General features: G+C 41.5%; 1 protein-coding gene across 2 annotated transcripts; it reads left to right on the forward strand.

The window, feature by feature from the left end:
- Positions 1 to 71: 71 nt before the first annotated feature.
- Positions 72 to 3,088, forward strand: SYCE3 (synaptonemal complex central element protein 3). 2 transcript variants are annotated; one of them, XM_074872007.1, is made up of 4 exons: positions 110 to 158; positions 858 to 996; positions 1,502 to 1,610; positions 2,691 to 3,088. In XM_074872007.1, exons 3-4 carry the CDS (start codon positions 1,502 to 1,504, stop codon positions 2,858 to 2,860), a joined length of 279 nt encoding a protein of 92 aa, XP_074728108.1. In that variant the 5' UTR covers positions 110 to 158; positions 858 to 996; the 3' UTR covers positions 2,861 to 3,088. The 2 variants fall into 2 exon arrangements, with proteins under 2 accessions (XP_074728109.1, XP_074728108.1); XM_074872008.1 differs by lacking the exon at positions 858 to 996 and having other exon boundaries at positions 72 to 158.
- The last annotated feature ends 7,318 nt before the right edge of the window (positions 3,089 to 10,406 follow it).

Below are 10,406 nucleotides of genomic sequence, written 5' to 3' on the forward strand. Positions count from 1 at the left end.
GGCGGGACACGGAGCCGTGCCGCAGTCCGGGCCCAAAGCCGCGGAGCGCCTCCCTGCCGCGGCGCCGGGGGGCGAACCCGTGCCCTTCCCCTTCCTGTCCCTCGGCCGCCTAACTCCGCACCCAAGCGCTCGTTTTCGTGAAACGCAGAATTAATCGAGTGCGTGAGCTCGGGGGCAGAGCGGGCAGGAGAGGACGGAGGGGACAGAACGGCGGTTTTTTGGTGTCCCGTGCCCGCCCGCTCCTGTCCCCGGCGGCGGGAGGCGGGAAGAGCGTGTGGGCCCCTGGAGCTCGGGGGTTGAGGCGGGGGGGGGGGGGGGGGCGGCGGGCGGAGCGGTTGGTGTCGGCGGGAAAGGGGAGGGTGAGGCGCTGGAGGGGCCGGCAGACAGCCCGCCTCGGGGACGGGGGAAGGACCTTCCCCGAGGGAGGGAGCGGGGTGAGGGCTGGGTACCGCTGGGCAGCGACCACCCTCTGAGGCCTCCGGGCTGGGCCCGGCCGTCCCCCGGGCGCAGCGCGGGCCTGGTGGGCAGTTAAAGCGTCCCGTCATGTGGTACGGCAAAGGGTTGGGGCTTGTTTGGGGGCTCTGGGGTAAAGGGTTTGCCGGCACGCGGTTACCTCATGGTTGTGGGAAGAGACTCTTGAACACCCAGCTTCTTGATAAGACTTGGCATTGCTTTAAAATGCTGTAAAGCCGTTATAAAGCGTTGCATTCCTTCCACATTTATCATCAATAAAAAATGGAAAATGGATACTCACTAATTGAATTTGAGAATCATATATAAAAAAAGATGACAAATCTATGCCTGCTGTGTGATGTGGATAGTCACTACAGTGAAGCTCTTCATCTCCTTCTTCATAGTTTCATCCCATCCATTGGTGGTTTTCAGAAAAGGAAGTTAAAGGCAAGGCTGTGTGTCACATTTGCAGTCAATATCAAGGTTCTGAAACTTAATTGCCTAAGTTTGGCCTCTATTTTACTACCTACAACTTAACCAGAGGTTAGTAAATCATAAGCACTTACCTGCTTATATGGTGACAGAACGTGGTGCATGCAGTTACCCAGCAGTAGCATCTAAGTGTGAAACACTGGATGTAAATGGAAATTTTACAACTAACTTTGAAAATTAGGAATTGCCCTACATCAGAGTATTTGGGAGAGGAGCTTGAAGACAACTGTAACAGGATAACGGATAAAATTTTCCAATGAAGTGTTTGACATGGTGATCGTTGTTATTACTGATGCCAAAATCATCATTTGGCACAAACACAGCATATTTGAGTGTAATTCTTTCTACTTAACAAAGTGAATTGAAAATAGTATGCAGCATACAGGTGATGACCAGTAACTTCAAGGTCAGATTCTTAATGAATTCACATGTAAATTGAATATTTATATACATACCATTTTTTTTTTTAATTTATTGCAATGTTACTTTCTCTCAGCTGTGAAAATCAACTCACTTCAAAGTAAAATAAAGTATGAAATTCCTGGTTTCCTTGTAGATGGCCAAATCAGAATCTCAGGAAGGAAACTATGATAACATGATAAAGATGGTGGAGGACCTGAACAGGGACTTAGAAAAACTTCTGGAGGAAATGGAAAAGCAAACAGGTACAGGTCTTTAAGAATGATACCTATTTGTCTACTAGAGTGAAGAGACTGAAAATTTATATTTAATGCTGTGAACTTCTGTGTGATAGAAATGTAAGTGGAAACAATCACCATCAACTAATGCCCTAATCTTAATCGGGAGGAAGTGTGCAAATAATCTAGAAGTTTCAGATGGCTTAGAATTGAAAATTAATAGGGATGCTTAGTTCAGAGTGGTGGTTGAAAACAGAAATAATACTAAGGTATTTAATGTGCAATTGTTAAAACATAGTATGTAAAATGAGATTTAATTCTGAAAATGGTGGGATACATAGTACCTCTCAGGTCAGCGCATGACACATTTAATTCCTCAGTGAGAATAAAGACCCCTCTGCAAATTTAATCTTAGTCCTGTATGTATGGAGAGGACTGCATATTCCTCGCCATGTTCTGCAACAATTCTATCAGAAACTGTGTGCAACTAACCAGAATAGATGGAAAACTGTTAATTATACTATTTGTGATTAAACACAATTTATGAGTCCCACTGAGAAAACTACGGTCAAGTTATGGTAAAACAAAAAAGAAAAGTATGAAATAAGAGCTAAAACTAGTTGCTCTGCTTTATCAGATACTCATTATTTCAAAATCAGTTTAATTATTTAGGTTGTTCTTAAAATCTTTCATCTCTATGCTGCAGCCTCCTTGATCTTACTCTTCCTCCCCTAACACAAGCCTTCTGACTGTAACTAGTATAGAGAGAGGATTCTTTGGTTTATTTATGTTAGAACAGTCTGTTGAACCTTTTTTTTTATTACCTGTTGTAATTTTTAGGTAAAGTGTCTATCTCCCTTTTGTAATTTACATCCGTATACTTCCATTCTAAAGTATTTTGAGACATTTATAAAGAAGTAATACTCAACAGTCTTTTATTTAATCTTGAGTATTACTGTGGGCAGTTTCCACTTTATTTTACAGCAAGCCCTCTCTGACATAAGATCTGAACTGATAGTAATTCATGTCCTTTATTCATTTATTGAGTCAGCCATTGCTGTTATTTAGCCAAAATTCCTGGTTTAGTAGTATCTGTTGGGTTTGTAGTGCAGGCAACCTGGATGGCGTATGACATGGTAGTCACACGTACCAACCCAGACCTGGCCAACTCCATGAGGCGTTTGGAAGATGCCTTCCTGAGTTGCAAAGAAGAGGTGGAGAAGAAATGGCAAGAGGTGCTAACAGAATCTAAAGGTGAAGAGCAAGAAAAAGAATAAATTTAATTCAGTTGTACTTGCAGAACTACATCCCTTGGAAAACCACTCCAGTCTTTGTTTTCCAGCCGTGGAGGTTTCACAAACCCTGTGGAAAATGGATTGGCTTTCATCTTGCTAGGAACTACTTATGTGTGTGCATCTATGGAAGTATTTTAATGAGATTACACATATATATATATTTATATTGTTGAAGATAAAAGGTAACAATGTGTCTATGATCATCAGTAATCCTTGTAGTGTGTGTGCATACTGAAGTTACTTGCCCTCTGTGTCTTTCTTCCTGCCAGATCATACTCACTTCGTCATCAATATACGTGGAATTCTTTGACACCTGAGCAAATGGGGGGGCGGGGAGCAGGGGAGGTGCAGTGGACCATTGCAGTGGTATTGCACCAGCACATGCCTTTCAAGGAAAACTGAAAAATTACATCTTTTTCCAAATCAAAAACAGGTGAAATTCTAGATTTGCGGATAGATTGATTTAGTTTGATGTGGGATTGCCAACTAGGTGTTCAGTTATAGAATTTTATTATTCAGATAGCTCATCTGTAGTTGGTTCATTTTGTTTCCTTGGATTTTTAACCATTTCTTTGGACTGGTCTTCCCAGAAAGATTGTTCTTCTCAAACCCTCTGAAGGTACCATGTCTCATTTAAGAAAAAATTGTTTACCATTATAGACTGCACTGTGTGTGGCGTTCTCTGTGGGATTGCTGCAGAAGCCAAATTAACCATGCTAGAAAACATGCTTTTCTCCGTATGTTCCTACTGTGCAATATTAAAAAAGGAAGAAAAAAAATTACTTTTCTTTTGTAGTCAAGATGTTGATTAGGAGCACCACCTTGTGGCCTGCAGTTAATGCATAAATAAGTATTTTATCTGAGATGGAAGTCAGTGCAAGTTTTGAGAAGGATCTTCCCTTTCATTAAAATCAGCCTCTTTTAACTAGAAAGTATGCCCCATGTAGGAAGTGAGAGCATCTCCAGCTCCTTTCTCCAGCTCCTTTGAAGAGGCATTTAATGATTTAAATCACATCTCAATAATCTGTCAAAAGTTTCCTAATTTGTAGACTATGTATCCTCTTGAGACTGGTTGATCTTGATTCACAGACAGAATGTTTATCCCACAGAAGTGAAAAATATGTGAGTAATTTCACTTTTTCTTCCCCCCCCCCCCCACTATAAAGGTACAAATAGTAAAGAACATAAACTTTGCACTCTTGACTTTCCAGCGGGTAGGTCTTCCTTCCAGCCAAGGTAAGGCGAAATGTCAGGGCAGCACGAGGAAACTTTGATTAATCTCTGGAGGATTTTTAATGGCATGTTGACTACATTGTCTTCACTCTTTAATTTTGTATTAAAACCGAAATTCTTTGAAGAGGCACTGTCTTTAACAGCTTGTGTAGGAGTGTACTGAATTTTGTGATTTTGGGTGATCTTTGGGACATAAAGTGCTAAGTATAGATTGACTGTAGATTTTCCAGAAAGTTCAGTTTTCATTTAGACATTTAAACCAAGTGGCCAGTGTTAAAAAAAAAAAAAAAAAAAAAAAGGATTTTTCTTGAATCCAGGAGTCCCACTGAGAATAGAGAATACTGCTCAAAACCAACACTTTTAAAAAATATGTCTTTTAATTAATTGTGACATTCAAGGAAGTTGCATCTGTTATATAAAGTTGCATCCTATTTCCTGTGATTAGAAGGCTACAATAAGTGAGTCTGTCAGAACACTGTTTCTTCAGAGCGAAGGTCCACAATCAGACAGCATAGCTATGAGGAGGTATCTGGTAATATTTTTTTCAGTCCTCAAGTCTCAACACTTCACAACTTTTCCTTTCTGGATTTTGGAAAATGGATTTTTTTTTTTTCTTCTGTATAACTGCTGAGGCAGAAGGCATTACAGCACCATCAACAGACAGCATTAAGAGCACCTTGATTTCCTCCTCACCAAACAGCAGACAAATGATGGGCAATTAACCATCAGGCACCAATTTAGCCTCAAGGACAGGTGCTTACACTGGCACCGGGCCACCCTGCTGTGAAGGAACAGGAGTTCACAGGAGGGGTGCTGGGGATACCTGTGAACATTTGTCATCTCTGCCACCCTTTTGCTCCTGAAAGTTCTCACGCATATGACCACCAACACCTAAGGGTGTAGGGACAGAAGGTGGGAAGAGAGAACTGGGAGCACAGCGTGGGCTCTGCCTGGGGAATGGGACTGGGTCTGCCTCTTGCTCCCCAAGATCTTGTTCCCAGCTGTGTGATGATAACTGGAGGAGTTAGGGATATGTGCCAGCTTAGGAACAGTGCACATTCCTTGAAAAACTATACAGCAAGATGATTATACTTTAGCAGTAAAATAATCTGTGTTCATTTTAGGTTGGTTTTCTTATTTTTTAACTTGAGGATCTGCTTGTGGGGACTGTGAGTTCTGTTTCATGCATCTCACCCTCTACCACATTTCAGCCCAGCTCCAGGCTTTAGATTTGCAGCAGAAACCAGATAGCCCACATAGGAAATCAAGGTGTTTCAATCACCGGGGTGCGTCATATAAAATTTCAATAAAAAGTATGTGGAGCAACAGCCCCATCTAGCGATCCCGTCATTTAAAACTGTAACTAATCCAAATTGCTGGGTTCACATCTCTTAATTCCTCATCACCCAAGATTTCTGTAATGAGAAGTGGCAGCAGCAGCACAACTTTACGTTTGTTCTCAGTGAACTCCACTTCTGTGATCTGAGGCTGTACAGCAGTTATTTGCAGGTGGTTCCTGTACGTGTGTTTAAGGCAAAGCATGCTTCTGCAAAACAGCTATGGGAGCAAGAGAAATGGGCACCGGTGCACTGCCACTCTGTGTGCCAAACAGAGCAGTGAGGAATTCCATTTCCTTAGTTATTCATTCCTCAGCCTCTACTAAGTAACACTTTATAAACAGTCACAAATCAGTTGAAATCTTTAATTTCTTGTTATGCAGACACCTGGACAGATACTGGACTCTATTTACCCTGGTTCATTTTGCATGAGTAGACAGGCCAAGTCTTGTTTCCAATGTTGGGTATCAGCTTTAATCAAGAAGCAGATGAAGCTTAGCAAAGAGCTTATGGACTTCACCCTTAAAAAAACCCCCAAACTATTAAGGGTAGTAGATGCTCTGGTGTTTAACACCATCCTTGTCACAACGAAATTTACTAATCTTAGTTATGAACTTAACCAGCAAGAGTTGACTGTCTAGGAGTGAACTATCATCAGTGAGCCATACCTTGTGTGGTCTGAAGAGCCTGCAACGGCACAACTTGAAGCGCATTCCTCTTCTGAATGTAAAGCACTCTCTTTCCTATAAAACAGAGGTGTGCAAGGTGTCCTGCAGCCCCTTTTTGTCTAGCAGCTCGGGTACTACTGCACTCAGAGCTGCCTAGATTCTCAGCACTGTTTAGAGTTTGCATTAACAGTTTCTCACCAGGAAGCAGCTGTGACTTCACTGGAAGGCCAATATGCAGCCTCCTGGAAATTCTGATGGTTGAAACTGTGCCCTTCTCTCAGTGTAGAACAACTGAGAAGGGGCTGTAGGCATTTCACATGTCCACTTAAGCATATTGATCCTTGTCAGAACATGGCCTAGAGCTCTGTTTAGAATATTTATTTAATTTAGTACTAGTGCTTTCCAGTTCTTGATTACTGCCCCAATTCAGGTTCTCCCAGAAAGGCTCAAGAAGAAAACTCATGCTAGCTGTTTTACTTGTTGGCACAAACGGTTTCAAAATTTCCAGATCCTTGCAGCAATTCTTCCCGAAATGTGTGTGGAGAGATTGACTCTGTAACAGCCCTATTTACACATACTAGCATTAAAATAATGTTTTTTGCTGGCATTCTTCACAGAGAAGCAAAGAGCTTATTGAGAACAAAGGGGGTGAACAACATTCCTTCCGAGTCAGTCATTTCCTTCGGGGCAAGGACTGTATCACCTAGGCACTATCAGCATGAAAGTGGCAGTGCCTTTTCTGTGTACATTCTATTAATACTGATTTTTTTTTTTTTTTTTATAGCACTGCCTCCTCCCTGCTTCTGCACCACTGTAAAATGCATTTACATTTTTTCAACAAAAACCTGTTAGTGTATTCCTTCTTTTTTTCTGTATCTGATAAACTGTTGTCTACTTGCCTGGTTTTCTGTAGGTGGTCTGGGTTTGGATCATTGGAATACACACACAGGCAGTAAGATTACAAGGTTTTGGAGGTGACATGTAATTTTACACTTGGATTGAGTTCTGCTGGTAACTAGAAAATTCTCTGTGTCTCTTCAGAAAAGTCAAACTGAAGAGGATGCAAGGCAAGACACATTAGGCTGACACTAATACAAGCTGCTTATCTGAGCTAAGAGTGTGTGGATCTTCACACATTTAACCCACACTGAATTTTTTGAGAACAGCTCTCTTTCTATTCTACAGACATACACTTTATGGCAAATCATCCTTAGAATTCCTGACTAATTCTAAGGCCTTATGCGGTCCTACAAAAGTCACGATTTACAAGTCAAAACTCCAGACTAATAGCCAAGCACTGAAGAATGATGCATTTTGACAAGTTAGAAAATATGATGAAACTCTGAACTCAGTAACAACTTTCTGTAGATCTTTCCTATCACATTTTAAAACTTTTGAGATACTACAAGTAATTATTCATCTCATCAGCTGGTGGTATTAAGTCATCAGGATCAATCTTCTGCTCAGTGCATCAAAGCCTAGCCGTAAGACTCAAAATCAAGTCACAGCCACATCGCTCCACTATTGTCAACAGCACAAAATGAAGAGTTCAAGCTGCCACTTGTTTGACATGGCCTCCAAGACTTTCTCACCTTGTTTATCCCTGACCAAGGGTCCCACTGCCACTTGGCTCGTGTAGCTGTTCCCCCCTCTGCCCCCCAAGTATGTCTGCAGAGAATGCACTTTCTTTCTACAGAACCCCAGCAGTGCTGAGGGCTAGGTGGTTCTCCAAAAAAACAAACTAGCAGAAAGCATAATAATGTCCACGGCCATAGCTTTGAACTTGGGATCTACAGACTTTCTACAAAGCCACAACAAATAACCAAGTGTCAGACTTGCATAGTTTTCCATCTTCACCAGATATTTCCACACATCTACAAATTGATGAGTTTGAAAACCAGTTCTAGAGTTATTAGGGTCATTACAACGCTTGCTATCCAAATCACATGCAAGTCCATTCCCGTATTCCATGAGGGAGGCTCAAGCATGCGCCCCAGCGTGAAATAAGTACACATATAGCTTGCCATAAGGGCTGTGAAATCAAGTTCTGTGTAGCACAGGCTTTATTTCCAAAGTTTTTCCAACTGCAGCAGAAAGTCCGTTTCACTTCCAAGGAACCTGTTGCACCTGTATACAGTCCTCCCACAGAAGTGGCTGCACATAGACATAATATTGTTCAATGCAGATGTTGGTATGTATTTCTCTGAATTGGTGAACTTCTTGTCATTGCAAGACTATTATGTTTAAATGAAACAGTACACAAAAGCCAACAGAAGTTTCTTCCTTCTTTATCCTCCTCAAAAGATCACAAGCCACAGGGAATTTTTTGCAGCCAAGTAACAGCAGACAGCAGCCTTCACAAGCAAAAAGCCTGGTTAGAATCAGGCAGACAGAGTATTATGAAAACACTGTAAAATTACTACACTATAAAAGTGTAAGCCACTCCAAGTGTAGGCCGTTATAAGTACCCATGAAAGGGAAGAATGCTGGAATGAGAGGATCAACATAGCACATAAACAGTGGCTCCAAGCAGGTCTAACTACTCTGCAAATTCAAAATCCTTGTAGCTAAGTCTTTATAAAAAAACCCCACCAAAGCACAAACTCACCTGGAGTTCTGCTTGAGGCAAATAACCCACAGTCTTATTTACAGGTACACAAGCACCACAGTTCCCAAGAGAACTGACCCTCATTCTTGAGCAACAGTTTTATATTTCCTCAGCCAAAGTTCAGTTAACCAGAGAATACGTGGCCTAATAAGGGAACAATATATGCCCAGCCTAAGACATCTGAAACGTAATTCCAAGTGAGTGCTTGATAGACTTGATAGAGTTGAGCTTGTGTTTCCGTAAGCAGGAATTCAGGGATGAAGGTTATGTCAGTCACGAGCTTCTGGTTTTTTTGCAAAGATTCTTCTTATCACAAAGGTAGGACTGAAATAACAGAAATAGAACCAGACACTAAGACACCAATTGCATCTCTCCCTTGATTTCTCCTTTCATAAAATAAAGGTGGCTAGTTAGGTACTCTTGTTAAACTGACTCAATCTGACCTACATTTTGCAGAGATTAAGTAAATTCTATTTGGCCCATCAAATCACACTTTAAGAGAAACACTTTTGAACAACTGAAGACAGTTGAAGTACTTTTTATGACAAATTCTGCAGTAATGCTCCAGTATTTATATCTTACACCTGTTTATATGATGACAAAACTGCCAACCCCACCCCAATCTGCCTGATTTAGTTCTGAACACAACTGAAGCCTACTAAGGATTATCCTGCTTAAGAATTTTTAAGAGGTGCATTAATTATGTTTTCCTTCTTACTAAATTTTATTCTGTATCAAGAGTCATCTTCTTCATCTTCCAAGGAAAGACCCTGGAATACCACTGCATCCACCTCAACATTTTTCCCAGCCTACAGCTTACTGGTGCGATAACAGCCTCACAGCAATCCTTCTACCAAAGTACTCTCAGAGCTGCTGGGTGTACTCAAGGGACTCTGAGACATCCTCCTTCCTGAACCAAGCCTGTAGCTTTCGCTTCACACCTCATTAAAAGTTCCTAATTCACTACAAAAGCAAGCAGGAAATCCCCAATATAGTCAGCTGTGGGCAGTGCAACTCGTGCATCACTAAACCTTCCTCTAGCCCTGCCAAGGCAAAGACAACAGGGTGCCAGGGCCATTCCTCACCTTCCCAGAAGCTGGAAGCAAAGTGCTCTGGAGTGCAATTATCCCCTACACTCCCCCTACTTCTCATTTCCGGAAGAGTAACATGAGGATGTGTGTCTCCAGAGAACCTTGTATAACTGTTTTAATTATTAATAGTGTGCAAGAACATGGAAACTAGAAGAGTCAAAGACAGAAAGTACCTGCCAAGAATCTGCTCTCATTTAGTTCTACATGTGTACAGTTACAGTGTTACTCCAGACCAATGGATTTTACATGAAGTGTTATTCAGCAAAGGCTGGGTAAAGACTGCATAGTTAAGAACAGAAAGAGGTGTTTTAAGGAAGCAAGTATACTATCTAAGGTTTGGATAACAGCAAGAGCTAGACAGGAACGTGAGAAATGTTGGACTAGAGAATGAAGGACAAGATAGCTGAAGAAACACACCCATATTCAACAGCTGGAAGTAGACTGATAACACTTGTAAGACATCCAAGTTTTAGGGAGGACTGTTAGAAACACACACATTACTAAGACAGCCAAGTACTCTGCTCATTAACACAAGATGCACAGGTACAGATATTTTACTGGTTTCAAATAAGGAAAAGTGGAGAGGCTAAT

The sequence above is a fragment of the Strix uralensis genome, chromosome 5 (assembly GCF_047716275.1).
Source record: "Strix uralensis isolate ZFMK-TIS-50842 chromosome 5, bStrUra1, whole genome shotgun sequence".
Taxonomy (NCBI): Eukaryota; Metazoa; Chordata; class Aves; order Strigiformes; family Strigidae; genus Strix; species Strix uralensis.